Source organism: Nelumbo lutea, chromosome 1, assembly GCF_056320005.1.
Source record: "Nelumbo lutea isolate HS-2025 chromosome 1, American lotus-T2T, whole genome shotgun sequence".
NCBI lineage: Eukaryota > Viridiplantae > Streptophyta > Magnoliopsida > Proteales > Nelumbonaceae > Nelumbo > Nelumbo lutea.
Window position 1 is genome coordinate 189,973,154 of NC_142684.1, and position 19,069 is coordinate 189,992,222.

The following is a 19,069-nucleotide window of genomic DNA, read 5'->3' on the forward strand; positions in this document are numbered from 1 at the left end:
TCGCGTCAAGGCTGGTTATACAGTCTTCACGGTTCTTTGGCTTGTTCTTCAAACTTTCCGGTGAGTACTTTCTTGAATCCGTCTTTTCCCCAATGTCTAGCTTTGATAGCTTAGACGATTCTTCGAGTAGGACCGACGTAGGTTCCACCAACCGAGCCGTGTCCCCAGACTGCCTCAGTGATCCTGAGGTGGAGCTTGAGGACTACGAACCAGTAGGTCGAGTCGCTTCGGGCAGTTTGGCGTCTACCTCCCGCTGAGGTCGGATGCTAGACAGGTTTGGTCCTTCGACTATGACGCCTGAGGGGCTTCAATCCATACTTCTGTCTTACAATCTTCCTGGGGGGTACACATATTTTATTCCTTCGGGTAGCTTTCCTTGGGAACACGGTCCTGACGAGATCGTGATTTTTCGAGAGCATCTCGCTGCAGGGTTGCGACTTCCTTTCCATCCCCTTCTCATCGAAGTCATAAACCACTTTGGTGTCACTATTGGCCAGCTTCATCCGAACTCTATTCGGAACCTGGTGGGGACAGTTTCCCTTTTTGCGAGCAGAACTTCCCCTTGGACCTAGAGATATTCTCCTCTATCTTGATGCTCAAGAGACAGGCGGGTCCTCTTCCTGGGGGGAGACGGGCGTATTACCTTACCCCTCGCCAGGGTTTTAAGCTTCTGCACGATCTTCCTAACAAGGTCCCGGCGTGGAAGCGGGATTACTTTGGCGTGCGAAGTGCACAAGGATGGCCTGTTCAGACCGGGTGGGGTGAGGCCGCTCCCGATTTAGGCGTGACTCTCGATAAAGAGACGGTTAAGGGCCTCCGGCAATGGGCGCGGCAAGGCTTAAAGTGCCACCACTACTTAACGGAGGCCAAGCTTATTGCAGCCGGCCTGAGTTCGGGTAGGTTTCTAGCTATGCGGTTCTTGCTTGCTCTGTTCTTTTCGTTTTTTCTGATGAACTCGTTTCTGTAGGTGTGATGGACGCGGAGAGAACTCGTGGGGGGCGTTTGTTCCAAGGTATGAAGAGGAGGAAGCGGGTCGCCAAGTGAACTCGTACCGAGCTGCCCTTGGATGAGGAGCCCCAAGCCCCAGACCATACGCTAGAGGATCTGCCCAAGGAGCCCGAAGTGACTTCACCGGTGCACGAAACTGCCGGGGCGCCTTACGCTGAAACCACTCATACGGGCGCTCCTGCGTACTCAAGTGCTCCTGCTCACTCCGGGTCTGCTCTTACGCGGGCTGGGCCCTCAGGCTCGGGAGCTCAAGGGGAGTTTAGGAGCGTGTTGACGCCGAACTACGCTCAAGGGGAGTTTCTGCCACGTGTCACGTAATAGAGCTGTTGTTTCTGCCACGTGTCACGTAATATTTTAGTCAAAGCGTAGTGCGTATTCTAATTTTGTGCCGCCCGGGCCGCACAAAACTATTCCAGCTCCACTGCCTTGCCGGTTCGAGGAACCGTCCACGTGAAGGATCCAGGGCTCCTCATCCCAGTTCGCGCTTCGCCTGACCAGGAGAGATGCCACACTGGCTGCTACTTCACGGGGTTCAGACTCTATGGGCCCAGGAGCTCCGGGTTCGCCCGAACTGGGGACCTCGGGCTCGACCTGTGGGGCTTCGTGGCTGAAAGTGCACTCGGTGATAAAATCTGCCAAAGCTTGGGCCTTGATAGCGGTTCTCGATTTGTATTGGAGGTCGTACTCGCTGAGTTCGATGGCCCATTTTGTCAGTCGACTGGAGACCTCGGGTTTGAGTAAAACTTGTCTAAGAGGTTTGTCAGTTAGGACGATGACGGTGTGAGACTGGAAGTATGGGCGGAGTTTCCGAGCTGCTATTACTAGGGCGTATGCTAGTTTTTCTATCTACGGGTACCTTGCCTCTGCTCCCTGCAAAATTTTACTAACATAATAGATGGGTCGTTGGACCTGGTCTGTTTCTTTTATCAGTACCGAACTGACCGCCTCGTCGCTCGCTGAGAGGTACAGTTCTAAGACCTCACCCATCTCGGGCCGGGCTAAGGTTAGCACACTAGCGAGGTAACCTTTTAGTTTGTTGAACGCGAACTGGCAGTCCTGGGTCCACTCGAACCCTTTGCCTTTGATTGCCTTGAAGAAGGGTAGGCAGCGGTCTACTGACTTAGACAAGAAGCGGCTTAGAGCGGCTATGCGGCCGTTTAGCCTCTGAACCTCTTTTACTTTCTGAGGTGGTTTCATATCTAGAATGGCTTTTATTTTGTCCGGGTTGGCCTCAATACCGCGCCGATTGACAATGTAGCCTAGGAACTTGCCTGAGGTGACACCGAAGACATACTTGTTGGGGTTCAACTTCATGCTAAATTGACGCAAAATTTGGAAAACAGAATCTAAGTCTTGTATTAATTCTTGTGAAAGCTGAGTCTTGACGATCATGTCGTCTACATAGCACTCTATCTTCGTACCAATCAGGGGCCGAAATAGCCTATTTACAAGTCTTTGGAAAGTCGCTCCAACATTTTTTAGTCCGAAGGGCATGACTTTGTAGCAATACAGGCCGAACTCGGTTATGAAGCTGGTTTTTTCCTCATCGGATGGGTCCATCCTAACTTGGTTGTAGCCCGAGTAGGCGTCCAAGAAGCTTAGCAACTCGTTTCCCGAGGTCGCGTCCACTAGGCGGTCAATTCTAGGGAGGGGGAAGCAATCTTTCGGGCAAGCTCGGTTCAGGTCGGTATAGTCGACGCACATGCGCCACTTGCCGCTGGCCTTTTTTACCAACACCGAATTGGCCACCCAGCTCGAGTAATGGACTTCCCTTATGAAGTTTGCTGCGAGGAGCTTCTCGACCTCCTCGTCGACCGCTCTCTAGCGTTCTGGGGCTAAGTTGCGTTTCTTCTATCTAACGGGTCTGACTACAGGGTCAGTATTAAGTTTGTGAGTTATCAGTCCGGGGCTAATGCCGAGCATGTCGGCCGCGGACCAAGCAAAAATATATAAATTTTGAAGTAAAAACTCACCAGTTCGGCTCATAGGGGGTCTTCGATGGAAGCTCCGATGCTTAGTGTGCGAGCTGGGTTCGTAGCTGAAGTCGGGATTGTGACAGTTTCCTCCGTGGGCGAAGCTCGTTCCTCACCTTGCTCCGCAGGCCGCTCTAGTTCGAGGTCGTCGGCCACCTTGGTTTTTCCCTTCAGGGCGGCAACGTAGCACTTACGGGACTCAAGCTGGTCGCCTCGCGCTACCCCTATACCGAAGTCCATAGGGAACTTCATGGCCAAATAGTAGGTGGAGACCGCCGCCCGTAGGATATGCGTGATCGGCCGCCCTATTATGGCATTGTATGGGGAGGGGGTCGCGACTATCAGGAAATCATGGTTGAGTCTGACCGCACAAGGCCATGTGCCGACTTCCACTGGGACAGTTACTTTTCCAAGGGGCCTGATTCCTCTCCGCTGAAACCCACCAGGGGAGTGTTCGCAAGCTTCAACTCGCTCCTCTGTAACTGCAGCTGGTCAAATGCTGATTTGAAGAGGATGTCCGCTGAGCTGCCCGAATCTACGAGTACTTGCCTGACCTTGAAGTCGCTAATCCTTAGTTTAATGACAAGCGCGTCATCATGGGGGTAGTAGACTCCTCGCGCGTCGTCCTCCGTGAAAAAGATTGGTTCTTCGGTCTTTGGTCTCTTTGGGGGGTTCCGTTCTTCGAGGGCCGCTTCGCGAACTGAAGTCTGGCCTGCTGCCGAGGTACACCCCGCTACCACCAAACCTCCCACTTTTACATGGATGGTTCCCCGAACTGGCCTCTCTTCCGGAGGCTGCCGCTGCAACGGTTCGGCAGGTCTGTTGCTAGACTCAGGGGCATCCTTTTCGTGCTCCCCTTGCCGACCTGCTTTATTGTTATTGTTGTGCTGTACAAAGTTTCTCAAGTATCCACGACGGATGAGCCTCTCTATCTCATCCCGGAGGTTATTACACTGTTCGGTGCTATGACCATGGTCTCTATGGAAACTACAATACAAATTCTTATTTCTCTCGTTCGGATTTCCCTTTAGGCGAGGTGGCCACTTAACGTATGGGGCGTCTTTGATCGTCATTAAGATCTCCGTCCGCCTTGTGTTTAACGGCATGTAATCTGTCCGAACTGCTAGGGGGGCCCGGAACGACTGGTTCGGCTTCGGCTCCCGGGTTGGGTTTTTTCTATTCACCGGGTTGGAGAGCTCGCCTTCTCTCTTTCTTTTCTCGTTCCCGCCTTCGGTTCGTTGATTGATTACTTCCTCTGTCATCATGAACTTATCCACGAGTTTGAGGAATTCGGCCACGATTGCGAGCTGGTTGGCCACCATGTGCCATTTGAATTCTTTGTGCGTCACCCCTCTTTTGGCCGCCGCGAGCTGTACTGCGGGGTCCAACTGTGGTATATGTAGGCATGCTTTGTTGAATCGCTTGATGTAGCCCCAAATGGATTCTCCTTCTCTTTGGACTACTCCGAAGATGCTTTCCTCTGTTCTGGGGCACCGTTGGCTGGTGACGAAGTGTGTGGTGAAGACCTGCACGAACTGGGCCCAGCACTTTATCGACCCGGGGGCCAGGTTCCTGTACCAAGTGCGGGCTACCCCCCTGAGGGTGGTGGTAAAGGCCACACACATGCACGATTCGCTGGCCCTGGCGAGGTGCATTTGGGACTGAAAGGCGTCAACGTGGTCGTTGGGGTCGAAGGACCCGTCGTACTTGTCCAGAGGTGGGAGTTTGAAGTCTCTGGGTAAGGGGACCGCCAGGAGTTCCGATGCGAGGGGGGAAGGAACCGAGAGAACTGGGGCAGCCCCTACCTCGTCCGAGTTCGTGTCTTTGCCTCTGGATTCCGACAAGGCACGGGTGGCGGTTCGGCGACTTCGCCGGCGCTTTCGCCGTTGAGTGGGCCTTGTACTAGCGCTGCTGGCCTCCGTGTTACCGAGCTCGATGGGCCCGGAACGCTGGTAGTCCGCCGCCAGGGCGCTGAATCGGTTTTTGGTGAGTGGGAGCTCGGGCTTGGAGTGGCGGGGTACCGACCTCGCGGGTGAGGTTCCCGACCCGCCCGCGGGTTTCGAGGCGGGGATGACACTTTTCTCTCTTCGGCCTGGGGACGAGGCCTGGCTGTTAGGGTGGTTTTGGGGCCGGGAGGCCTTCGCTTGGTGGGGGCGTCCATCCTGCGGGGAGGCCTTGACCGGCCTCGAAGCGGGGTGGCGAGGTGGAAGTAGTGGTTGGTTCAGTGGCAGTTGGGGGAACTTTTGTTGATAGTGATACTGGGAGATGTTGTGCAGCACTTGGTGCTGGTGAAGCTGGTGCTGCTGGAACTGTTGCATTTTGGCTTGTATTGCCCGCATGAACTGCATCAAGTTCTCCAACCGGTTTTGGCTGGCTGCCACGGGACGACAGTCGGTTCAGTGAAGGTTGTCTCAATGGGGGGAGGAAAGGGAATGCTTGTGGTAGGAGGGTTTACGGGTGCCACTGCTTGTGGCGCGTTCAGGCTGGGGATCCCATCCGCCGAAAGGGGGATGGTGAACTGTCCAACGCACACTACGGGGACTTGAAGTTGCTCCCCGGTGGCGTTTGTCTCCGTGCCACGTTCGGTGTTGCTGGAGGAGGCCATGAGTGTTGGGTTTTTTTTTTTTTGAAGAAAAGGGGGTTATCGAAGTTTGGAGGGAGGCTTTTTGCATCGTTTCCCACAGACGACGCCAGTTGATGGAGCGCGATCCGGCCGGTCTTAGCTGTCCACCTCCTTGCTTTCGAATGGGGTAGTAGGGAACCTGAAATGGAGGAGATGGAGAAGCTCCGGGGGGAACCCGGTGTAGAGGCTCCGAAGCTCAAGTTAGAATCCTTCAAAAGCAAGGTAATACTAGATAGCGCAAAGTTTGCATACCTCCGTTGTCGGGGGGCAGGGGTCTCTTATAGTCACCTCGTGCACTCGTCCCGGGGCCTTTGTCAGGTCAAGTATGATTACCCTTGTGCTTGTCAATTCGGCCGTCGTCCTTTCTGCTGAGACAGAACCGTCGCTGCCTAACCGTCATCTAACTGGGGATGGCGGTGTCAGTGGCGGTGGCAGGTGGCCGTTTAGGGTGCTGCTGCCAAACGTCAGATCCCAAGTCAGTCAGGGGCGGCGCCCTTGGGTACGAACTTCCTTAGTGTCAGGCGTGGTACGACTTGTTTGGTTTTGGTGCCAAGTGATGCGAAGTGCTAAGCGAGGCGGTCTTGAGCTCGGAGGTATCTATAGGGCAGGTCAGTTCGGCGAAGTGTATCCCAAGCTATTACAAGGTGGGTCAGTTCGGCGAAGTGTGTCCCGAGCTGTTACAAGGTGGGCCAGTTCGGCGAAGTGTGTCCCGAGCTGTTACAAGGTGGGCCAGTTCGGCGAAGTGTGTCCCGAGCTGTTACAAGGTGGGCCAGTTCGGCGAAGTGTGTCCCCTTGTTCCCGCCTAGGCTTGGCCCCTTTTGCCGAGCTGTTGTTTCTGCCACGTGTCACGTAATAGAGAGGTCGGGCCAAATCTTCCTTCATCACAATTAAATAGGATTAAAATCAAAATATAGATATTTTAGTCAAAATAAAGTTCCACAATATTTTTAATAGTAGTGTAAATATGGAGCTATAGGTGTGTTCAATTTTTTCTATAATTTTTTTTTTTATTTCTATGTGTGTAAAAATAATACTGTTATTTACACTAATTTTTGGTTAATATGTTAAATATATGAAATTATATATGTGCCCAAATGTTTTTTTTGTAAATTTATGTATTTATGTAATTTTTTATGTTTTTTATATTTTATTAATTTTTATTATTTAATTATGACATGAAAGGTTAATAGATTTGACGCAAAAAGTCGAATTATTGATATTTTCTAAATAAAAAAATAATTTCATTTTTGGTTAGTTTTAGATTATGTATTTCATTTTCATCATTAATAAAAATAATTATTGTACATTGTACTTGTTTTTTTAATTTGATTAATAAAAAATATCATAAATGTGTCTATTTTTTCTATATTTTTATAATTTTTCTATTTATTTCTATTTACAAATTTTATTATCTAACTATGACTTCATGGGTTGGCCAATTTGATTTGGATAGTTGAATTGTTTAGTCATAGTTGGATAAAGAATGATTTTATTTTTGAGTAAATTTTAAAATATATGGGTTTATATGTTAAAAGTATTGGACATAGATCTACTAGTAGCATTTATTAGTGAAAAAATAATTTAAAAATGTGATTTAATAAGAGAGAATGGGAGTTAATGCCTTAAATTCGAGACTTAATGAGAGGGGATTAAATGTCGTGAAAAGCATTAAATGAAATTACATTTTTAACCTTCATAATTAGAGATGGACTAAATAACAAAAGTGGGTATTTTAATCAAGAAAAGTTCCACACCTTCATTCGTATATTTTATAATAGTATACATATAATGGGCTGAAATCTTTATCCATACCAGATTATTATTCAGATGCTAATATTGAAATCCCAATACAATCCAACAAGGCAAATGAACCTCAAGATTTGTATACTTCTTGTATACTTTCAATTTTATTAACATTACCTTACCTGTTTCAAAAAAATATTAAAATATCCACTCAAGAGTCTATGGGATGTCAATAATAAATATTAAAAGGATGAAAATAACCATTCTAAAGTACAAATTGTTCTCAAGGCACTAATGAAAGTTGAGAGAAACATGTGAAATTAGGATTTTATAAAAAAGGTAAATTGTAGAAACCTCCTTTGAAGTTTGGTAATTACAATCATCTCCCCTAAATTTTTTGACAAGCTGCAAGTAGATCTCCTTTGTTAGAATCCTCTAACAAGAGATAAAAAATGTCCAAAATACCCATGGGGTTACTTTTCTTCTGACCAAAATGTTTATTTTCCAAAGTTTTATCTTCATATCAGTCATTACCCAAAACCTTCCCAATATATATATTTTTTTCTGAAATTGGTTTATTTTTCAAATTTACCCTTCATATCAACCACTCAAAGGTAAAGTTGCAACTTTAAACTCATTTTTTTTTTGTTGTTGTTAATAAAGTTTGTATTGTATTTTCTGTATAAACCAACTTCAATATAACTATATCGGTATTTTGGATATTTTCGTGCCCTTTGTCAAAGGATTCTAATGGGGGGGGGGTGGGTGTTCCGCTTGCAACTATCTTAGAAAGTTCAAGGGAAGTGATTGCAATTAACAAACTTAATGGAAGTTTCAGCAGTGCTTAGAAAATTCAGGTGAGGTTTCAGCAATTTACCCTTTAGGCTGCGTTTGGAAAACGATGCAAATGGAGTGTAATCCCGGTTCAGGGTAAATTTGTACTCTAGTTCACTTTTTCCTGTGTTTTGGCAACATCGTATTTATGCATTGACAAATAACAGAAAACACATTTTCCAATGCATATTTACATTGATAATAAGATTTAAAAGTACATCAATAAAAAAGAAGTAAATTTGCATTCAAGTGGGCTTTTGATAAAAAAAGGCAAATGCTTTATTGGAATTCGTGTTTGCATCCATTACAAATAAAAGTCTATTTGGTAAGAAGGTAAATTTGTCGGTGCAAAACTAACCCAACTTTGCAATTTATATATACCATTTCACACTCTACATATTTGCATTCACACTTATTTGCATCATTTCCAAATACAGCCTTAGAAAAAATAAACTCAAAAGGAAAAAAAAAAGTGTCATGAAATAACATAACAGTATTTTGAGTTTTAGAAATGTTTAATGGCATATTCCATGAAGTTAATGAATGAAATGCTAACAAGGGAAGGAAAATGTTGAATTCACAAGTTTGGGGTATAAGTGTCAATACTCCCTAGGTACAAGATGGCTGTTGGTAATTTACCTTTTTTTGTTTTATAATATAAGGCTTTTCCCCCCTCATGTAGAGGTCAAAGGTGCTACAAGCTAAACAAGCTTAATGGTTTAGTAGGGTTAGTGTCAATTATTGAATTATCCATAATTGAGTTGGCCACAAAGTATTCTCACAATGAAGTGGTGAGATCAAGCCCATGCCTCATCTTTATGAGAGATGTCTTATAGTCAACCTACTTTACTTTATCAATTACAAGGGATTTAAAAAGCCAAGGGCAGACCAAAGTTGTATTTTGGCCATGTTTGGGAGTGCTTAAAAATAAGTGTTTATTTGGGACATTAAACACTTATTGGTATTTGGGAAATAAGCCCGAAATAAGTGCTTATTTTTTAAGCTCAAATTTCCATCTTTTTTTAAGTGCTTATACAATAAGCACTTGTTCAATTTTTTCTTTCAAAATTATCCATAGTTGAATTTTAAAATACCACTTATAAATTTATCCCTAGTTGAACTTTATAAAAGTACTTTTATGAAAATCTTTTACAATAGCACTTTTATAAAAGTACTTTTACGAAAGCACTTTTATAAAAGTACTTTTATGAAAGCACTTTTACAAAAGCACTTTTATGAAAGCACTTCTATAAAAACACTTATGAAAGTACTTTTATGAAAACACTGTATGAAAGTTCTTTTATGAAAGAACTTTTATGAAAGTACTTTATAAAAATACTTTTACAAAAGTAAGTTTTTAAAAGTACTTCCATAAAAGTGCTTTTACAAAAGTGATTTCATAAAATTGCTTTTGTAAGGGTACTTTCTTAAAAGTGCTTTCGTAAAAGTACTTTTGTAAAAGTGCTTTCATAAAAATATTTTTATAAAAGTACTTTCATAAAAGTGCTATCATAAAAGCATTTTCATAAAAGTATTTTTATAAAAGTACTTTCATAAATGTAATTTAATAAAAGTGCTTTCAAAGGGTATATTTTGAAAATTTGAAAGAAAATGAAGGACAAAATAGTCACAAATGCTTATTTAAGTGCTTATAAGAGGAAAATACTACAAAACATCCAATATAAAATAAGTGCTTATTTAAAAAAATAAGCAATTGAAAAAGTTGGGTGCCAAATGCATACAAGTGCTTGTTCTAATAAACACTCATTTTTAAGCACTTATTCAATAAGCACTTATTTTTAACTGAAGCACTCCTGAACATGGCCTTAGTACCATTGCTATATCTACCTCAAATGTTTTGGATTGATCAATAGAAATTGGTGTTTCTAAAGTGTCAGTTTGACATTTTAACTATAAATATCAATTATAAATGGGGTTCTTATAGTTCAGTCCACCCCTAGGGTGGAGCTAAGATTTCTAGGGGTGGACTTAATCCTGCCTATGGATTGATGCCAAATTCACAGGGGCATGATGCAGTTTATAAGGGGGGCTACCAGTAGACTAGGAGGGGGCTGCAATTTCAGATTTCTGAGGTGGATTGTAGTCCACTTATCCCATTATTAATCCCATAGATGCATTTTTCTAACTGAAGTGACTTTGATGTATGAAGTGATACCACACATTTTTCACCAATTTGTATTGATCAACTCAAAATGTTTCAATTAAAAAAAACAATATATAAAAACTCATATTTTAACAATATGGTGTGTTGGAAAAATAAAATGGTGAAATAGCATTCAGTTGGCCAACCCCACATAGTTGGGACAATGTTTAAATAATAATGATAATACTAAAATAACCTTTACTGAAGCAGTGAATTTCGCTCCAAACTTGCAATTGCCCTTATTCTTTTGTTTGTAGTCTCAACATTCTTACAACTTATAATTAGAAAAAAAAACATAGTTCCACCTTTGACTGGATTTGCCCCCCTCCCTTTCAACCATATAAAGCCATAAAGGTGAATTATTAATAAATCAAAATTAGTACAATCAACAACCAGACCTGAACAAAAGACCAGAATGAAACATGAAATAAAAATATTAAAGCAACACCGAAATATAAATCAAATTGCTGAAAAAATGAAATAAATTGAGCACTAGGAATAGACCACTCGAGAAGCCTTTAAAAACAACACAAGAAGTACAAAAACGCCAACACAAAGGAACATGCCTCTATAAAATAGCGAATGTCCATTTTTTCTAGAATTTTTTCATTGAATGTTTTCTACCCCATTTGACTAAGCATAAAACAGGTATAAAGAAGCATATATGTCATTTACTCACTTCAGAAACTGTCCACTTATAACTGTTTAGAACTGCCAGGGTGTTGGAACCGGATATGGTAAGTTGAATAGTTTTGTCCTAGAAAATTCTACCAATGAACTTCCAAAATACTTTAATTAATTTTTGGATAAATGAATTATAAATAGATTTGTCTTAGAAATACTGTCACGTGTAAATACACTTACACGCTTACTAGTATTATACTATATAGAAATAAAGGCCATGCCAACAACCCTTTCCTTCTCCCATTTCCCCTTTGCTGCTTCCTCCTTGAAGCTCCTTCCTTTCTCCCTTACTCCATCCCTGCTCTCTCATTAACTCTCTTTCCTCCCTCCCTTTTCCCTACACAGGCCTCTTAATAGGCCACGTCGCAAGAGAGTTCTCAATGCAAAAAAATTCTCTATTTGCGAGCAAAACGTAACTATTGGCTTCAAAACTTAGCAAAACATAGTAAATACGTTAAGCGCTTGATAACTATTCTAACAATGTCAAAAGTGGTTTTTAATCATTTTCAAGGGTAGACATAGGCTGGGGAAATTTTAAGAGATAGGTGTCAAAAATTTCAAGGTAGGCACTTGATAACTATTTATTAAACTGGAAAGCGCAACCAACCCTCTTTGGGTTAATTTGGATTGGATTGACAAATGCCTTTTATTTGTATCTGAGATTCTGAATACAGGTTTATTGTTAAAAATGTTGTAGATGCATTACCATTTCTTCCTATAGATTGATCTTTTAATATGCTAAATGCAAGGATAAAAATAAAGATAGTTGGGCCATTTTTTTAATAGCCAAACCTTTAGGCTATATTTGGTTTGAAAGAAAAGGTAGGAAAAGGAAGGGAAAGGTAGGGAAATTTATACAAGAGTTGTAAAGGTTTGCTTATCTTTCCCCTCCTTTCCCTACCTTTTCCTTCAAACAAACACAGCCTTAGTTTTTCTGATTGCTTATCTAAAACTTTAAGAAAAAAAAAAGATTTTTCAGTTTTTATAGTTTAAATTTGGAAGAAGTATTCTTTTTTGCTGTTTCTAATAACTAAGCATGAAACCTGATACATTATACCACAATAAAGCTTTCTAAGAGAAAAAAGTTTCAAATGCACCAATTCGGTTAGTTGTCTAAGTATATAGAATCATGGTTTTTAAAATCGAACCGGTCAGGGGTCTGGTTACCGGTTCGAATGGGCCGACTGTTCTGACAAAAAAAAAAAATTGAAAACGGTCAAAACCGTTTGAATGATTAACCGGCCAATTTTGGAGAAAAAATAAGTTTTGGAGGAAAATGGAACCAATTAGCAACCGGTTCCTGGTTTTTTTGGTCCAACCATCCGGTTCAATCCGATTTAAAAAACCATGTATAGAATGTTGACATGTATGCACACCATCGCGCCCCTGCCCCTGCCCCTTCCCGATTCAAAAACACACTGAATACTTGATAGTAGGAACTTATTTGGAGCTCAAAATGGGTTGCGCGCTCTTAATCCATAGGAAAGCATTCGACCCAAAAAAAAGTTTTATTAGGAATTGAAAGCAACTTTTAGTCATTATAGTTGTTCCTACAATTATAATGACTTTTAGATAAAGGTTGCCAATTAAGGTGATTGGACCAAAGTAAGTATCCAACTTTAAGTCATTATAATGTTTATCCCAAACCAAAAAAATAAGATATTTCACTTTGGTGGGTTAAATTTAGAAGAAGAATTTCTTTTGTTGTTTTTAGTAAGGTTTTTAAAATAGGATCAGATAGGGGATTGTTTTGGATTCGGTTTGTGGGTCGAATGATCTGATCCTTCAGTCTAAATGGATAATCCATTTTGACAAAATAAAAAAAGTTAAAAATAAAATTGACCAAAAACCATTGTCCAGGTTGACAGTTCAACCACCTGAGTCAGTGGTTCGCTGATCAAATCAACGATTTTTGGCCAAAAAGTGTTTTTGGGTGAAATGGAACCGGTCAATTCCAATTTTTCCAATCTGATTGTCCAGTCCAATCCGATTTTGAAAACACTACTTTTTAGTAGTTAGGAAGGAAACCTGATATATCATAACACAATTAAATTAAAAAAAGAAGGAATTGAAACAAGTTCATAGAATAGTGTAATATTTTAATTAGTTGCCTATGTGCCTTTACAAAATTATTTTAAATTTGACATTTCTTCATGCCACACTTTCTCAATTTCTTTTTTTTTTCGAGAAAAACAATACCAAATAAAAAGCCATCTTCTAAAGTACCACTTTTTCTAACATAGTACCAATATCGTGCAGAAAATGGCATCGATGCCAAACACCACCCTAATCCATCACCACTATTCTGTCTCCCCCTTAGCGGATTCATCTTTCATCATTCTTATTGTTGACCCCAAATATTAACGGTAATACTGTTGATTTGATTCGGTTTTCCATGACAACGAATTTACATTGGTGTTGCCAATTTGAATGATTTGTCCATTAGCATCAGTTTGTGTGTAACTACGATTTGCATTTTTAGTAGTGATTGGTAGATAAACTTTGCATCTAAAATGAGGGACCACATAATTAATATGCTTCTAGACCTATGGGCCATGTCGGTTTGAGCTTTAGTAAAATTTGATAGGCCTAGCCCAAGGCCCGAGACCTAAACAGTAAAATTTTTCATGGTCTGATCTATTTGCTTGCTAGTTTATTCCTCCCAAATTAAATAACTTGCTTCCCACCTCCATTCACTTTCATATAAAGTTACTTCTAGCAAATAAATAAAACAAAGTCATTGAACTAGTGCAAAATGAAATCTACACCACAAACAAACAAAAGTTACAGACCCACAACACATAAAGAATACCATTTACAACAAATGAGATATGAACCACCCGTCTCTTACATGGATCTTCCTAGTTTCCTCACAACTCACAGATAGAGACTAGTGGCCTAGCTTTCTATTAAACTCGAACGAGAAGAAATCATTTCGTTTTTTCTTCCTCATTTTTTTGTATTTGTGTTCTTAGTGTTGAGATTTCGTCAACTTGTGACGAAATTGTCTGTAAGAATGATGCAACTCCATAAGAGAATTATGGTAACAACCACAATTATGGTAACGGGTGTCCATTTCAAGGCTATCACCTGCGCAGAAAGGCAATTCAAAAATAGAGTAGAATCATAGAATGGATAAAAGCTTCTTCTTTAATACATGATGCAATGTCTGAGTTCGGCTTCAGTCAGGACAAAGCTTATTCGGGCAGTTTTTACTGCCTTGCATTGAGAATATCTCCATACTTATGCCTTTTATTTAATGGGGAGACATTCCCAATGCAAAATTATAAAAAGCTGTTACAATGGTGTGACCACAGACTTGCCCTGATAGAAGCCGATCTAGCAATATCTATGATGACAGAAAGGCATGATATCAGAAAAACTCTGACCAATCACAACCCCCCAGTTGATTGGTTAGCAGTTTTATAGGTATGATTCCTTTCCTATATCATAGTTGGACTTCATGTTTCATTGCTTCTTAGGGCTATCAATGGATCGAGTCTGTCCAATTTCTCAAACCAAACCAATTTTATTATATGTTGGTTCCAGTTCTATGATTTTATCCCAAAATCAATTATTTTATTAAATATATATATAATTTTCTTATAATTTTTATCATGTTTTATGTTTGAAATGATAAATTAGATGAATAATATTAATTTATTAATATATAAATAATTTAATATTTTATTATCATTTTTATTAATGTTATATTATCAAATTTTAAATTTTAAATTATTATTTAAATAAATAAATATAATTTTCAATATAATCAGATGTATTGGATCCAAACTCGACTATTAATTGGGACAGTTCTGGTCCTGATTAATAATTGGTTTGGGCCTGAGACCACCCTGTCCCAACCCAGACCTGACTCGTTGACAGCTTGGGAGATTAAGTGTTGCAAGTCGGGCCAGGTTAGAAAGGATTGGGTTTGGACTGGCTTGGTTTATATCTTAGATTTAAAATTGACAAATTGAAATTCACTAATTAATAATTGTACAAGGAAAAGTTGTGTTTTATTTTTAGATTTAAGTTGAATTTCAAAATTTTGAACCCTAATCTTAACCTGGATTGGAGCTAATCCAGCCCAAGTTGCACTCCTCCAATTTACTTTTTCTATTCCCTATCTCATTTTTTTTTTATTTAACTTAGCCCTTCCTTGCTCCACCAGTGTTGTATATGTTATATGTTGTCACTAGAAGAAGTTTCCCTCTTGATGGGATGGGAATCATGGGACCAATGGACCATGCAAATCATGCTTGCCCCATAATTGCAAAGAATCTGCCAACTGAATGATAGTTTCAGACGTATCCGCTCCCACCACCCTGAGTTGCCCAAATTTAATTGGATAATTCTAATAATCAAGATGGCCCACCAATGTCAGAAATAGGGCCAATGCATTGGACCATCTACCACTACCAAGTGAAGTGATATAATCCAGCAGCCCACAGCTTAAGCCGCTAGTTTTGGGCCATTTGGTCCATGGTCCATAGTGGAAACAAAGAGAATCCAAAGTAACAAATATAACATCAAACCATTTCAAATAATGCTCTGCTGAAACACTCACCTGAAGGCAAGGAGAACACCATATAGGAGACTCCGTACGAGATCTCACCAGCACTCTTTCTGAAACCTCTGGCCATATACCAAATAAATAAACATATTAGTTTGATAGACAACCCTTTATATAACTTTAATTGACTTTGAAACGCTTGTATATATTATAATAAGTTACCCGTTTGTCTTCTATTTTCTAGGATCTTGGAGATATCTTCTGTAACAATTTCTGGGTCTTGTCTACGATTCGCATTTAGCTTTGACAGATTGGCCTGAGTTCTTGTATCTAGATATTGCTTTCTAATGCTTCCAATCACATTATCTGAGCACCATTTATCAATATATATCTTAGTACTAATCTGTCATAATACTCTACACCAGATTATTAGTCCGACCCCTGTCCTACTATCTTAACTTTAACTGACAAGATATGAGTTAGTGGACGATTTTAGTTTGGAGAAACATCAGACAAGAATGGTGACTAGAACACATTAGTTTCATAAGAGATAACCTAATAAATGTTTATTAGCATACATGATGTGTCATGTGCCCAACTCCAAGGGGGTGATCATGGGTTGGGCCCTGGCCGAGATTTGGGCCTATCCGCCTATGTAATAATTTGTGTTATATTTTGCTATAGTATGAAATATCATATATAATAAATATAACATTTCATATTATAATATTTATATATAATATAACACACATAAATAATAACTATTTGTGTGTTGGGATGGGGATTGCTTTGGTGGGGGCAGGGATAGGGATGGAGCTTAATAAGGATCCTAATCTAGGTCAGAAATGGGGAGTGAAGTTCTTGCTAAGTATTATTTATATTAAATATTATATATAGTATTATTTATATTTTAAAGTTTTATTTTATTTTTCAAAAAAATACTATTGATTAAAAATTTTGAGGATTCAAGTCCCTGTGAGGAACTCATTTCCGTCAAGAATTGGGATGGAGGACAATTTTTGTCCTTGAAAGGGAATTGGGATTTATTTAAAATTTGGGATCAAGCACAATGAATATGATCCCTGCCCCAAACCTGCCCTGTTGAAATTCCTAAGTGTGTGTATAATAGGGATGATATATATTGTGGGCTGGGCCCCGGCCCAAAAATGCCAAGCCTGATGCAAACCCAAACCCATAATTTGAAGCATGTATCTGCTATGAAAAAAGTTAAGGGCACATGTAGAGGTATAAAATGGGTCGTGTCTGACCCACCTGTGGCTTGCGCAAAGTGCAGGCCGTCCTGGGCCATGTCGCCCTCCCTAGGGATAATTTGGGGGGTCACTCCAGCATAGTCCATGGCCTGAGTCTGTGCCATGCCTCGGGCCTAGGCCGAACTGGGTCAGACTCGTTTTTTGTTTTTATTTTTTTGACATTTTGATTTTTTTTATTTCTTTGGTAAGTAAAGCTAAAATATTTAACTTTCTTTTGGAAATTATTTGAGAAAAACAAAGAAATCAAACAAAGAAATGAAAAAAAATACTTAACCAAATAAGAAGTCAAAGAGACAAATACTCAATGTGAATAACAAATTGGAAGAAAAATAGGAATTTTATTTCATTTAAATTTGAATGATACAAAGCATACAATGGTTAGATGAATGAAATATGAAAATTGGAAAATAGAATAAATTAAAAAATATAAAAATACAATATACTTACAAATTGGGAATAGAAAATTACATTATTAAAAAGTATCAAATAAAATAAATAGAATTAAAACAAAATTTACAATAATTTGAAAAAATTCTATACAACTATTGAATATACAAAAAATATTGACTTTGATCATTTGCTTTAAGTGAAACATTAGGTGTCAGATGTACTGTCATGCCCTTCTTTGTGAACCCCCCCAAAATACATAAATACTCCCTTATATAAATATTTAGAGCTGTTGAAGGGGTGTTTCTGTAAAACTCCCCCAAAAAACTAGTTAATCAGGCAGGCCAAGTGTGACCCGTTACGGACCCACAGGCTGTGCCGTGCCAACATGTGGACCATGGGTGATACGACACGGCACTGCTTGGACTATCATGCCAAGCCTGGCATCGCCCGCATGCTGTCGTGCTGGACTGGGGCGGTCCAAATTCAGGCCTCGAGCAGCACGACTCTAGGCACATGGCTTAGAAATAAGATTACCGAATTTAATGAAGCTATATGGTTTTGTAAGGGTATCTATCAATTCGTTATCCATCTTCTCGAACTCCTTTTGCAAATCCTGCAGATAATGAAAAGCTAATTTTCTTGGATACGAAGACTCGCACAACGCAATGTAGGAGAACCCATTGTCGATTAAGTAGCTTTGACATCATCGGCAGTTGGGAATAGTCAGCAATTAAGGAAAACTAAATGAAAGAGGCATCTTATGAACCTTAATTCTCACAAGTAATATAGAAAACAGCAGCATACATGTCATGTATTATTATGTATGTATAAGAAATTAAGAAGATAGAAACATAAAAATTTTGTGATGAAATATCAAAAGAAGGTCGGGAAGGAAGAAGGATACTAGAAGCAGTGGTGATCAACACGAATGCACATCTTTGAATGTGTGAGGGCTCCTCTCGAGATTTCTTGGAGTATAAACTCTCCCTGTTGCTTGTAAAACAATGTGTTCTCATCCTCTTCATTTGTATACCTATGGCCTTGGGCAAGGGGCAACCCATCAATCACCCTCCCAATAATGGTTAGCTTAACCATTCCTGGGCCAATAATATCCAATCGAATGGAGGAAAATTGAAAATTGTGACTCCTCTGTTTCACACAATAGAAGCTCGGGCTACAATGACAAGGTGCACGTCTGGGGGTCTGGTATAAGAAAAAGGAGGAGAGAAGAGAACTTGGTGGCCAAGTTATTCTTTAATTGGATGTTATAGGAAATCACAGAAGGTGGAGACAAATGACATGTTGGTAATAAAGAAGAATATTCATTTCCTTGTTACCATCTTTTTCCCAATCTTTAACTTCCTTGCTGTAAAGGCTTTCCCTCAAATCTTTAATGGACAGATGCCTTCTTTCCTACTAATACACTCTAGAAAATGGTGAGCCCACCAGTCCACCACAAATTGCCTTTCTTCTAGGCACCTATTAAGAAAAGTATTTCTACAGTGTATATGTACATTAAACGTTTTAATTAGTAGTATTTTGTGTAGCATCTATATTTATATGTATTATATATAGAGTAGATATTTATCTTGATTTTGGTGCAAAAAGTATAAAAGCTAAATAAAAATATCATACATGGTACTTTTGATAATTGATGTAGATTTGAGTACTTTTGACACCCTTTCGTAAAAAAAAAAAGTGGATTGAAATAATAGGAATGGGTTTGTTATTTAGTTTAGTTTTTTTTTTTTTTTTTTTTTTTTAATGACTAAAGAATTTTTATACCTAACAATTTGGTTTGAAACTTTGGAGCAGTGAAAGCAAAAAAAAACAAATACAAGTTACCACCTTTAATCTAGGGTC

The 19,069-nt window shown here is 40.0% G+C and overlaps 1 protein-coding gene across 1 annotated transcript; it reads right to left on the bottom strand.

The window, feature by feature from the left end:
- Positions 1-13,752: 13,752 nt before the first annotated feature.
- LOC148879982 (SNARE-like superfamily protein) lies at positions 13,753-18,427 on the bottom strand. The gene is made up of 5 exons (XM_088961772.1): positions 18,111-18,427; positions 17,741-17,901; positions 15,768-15,911; positions 15,600-15,667; positions 13,753-14,119 (listed from the first exon to the last, which is right to left on the bottom strand). Exons 1-5 carry the CDS (start codon positions 18,299-18,301, stop codon positions 14,018-14,020), a joined length of 666 nt encoding a protein of 221 aa, XP_088817898.1. The 5' UTR covers positions 18,302-18,427; the 3' UTR covers positions 13,753-14,017.
- Between the last annotated feature and the right edge of the window lie 642 nt (positions 18,428-19,069).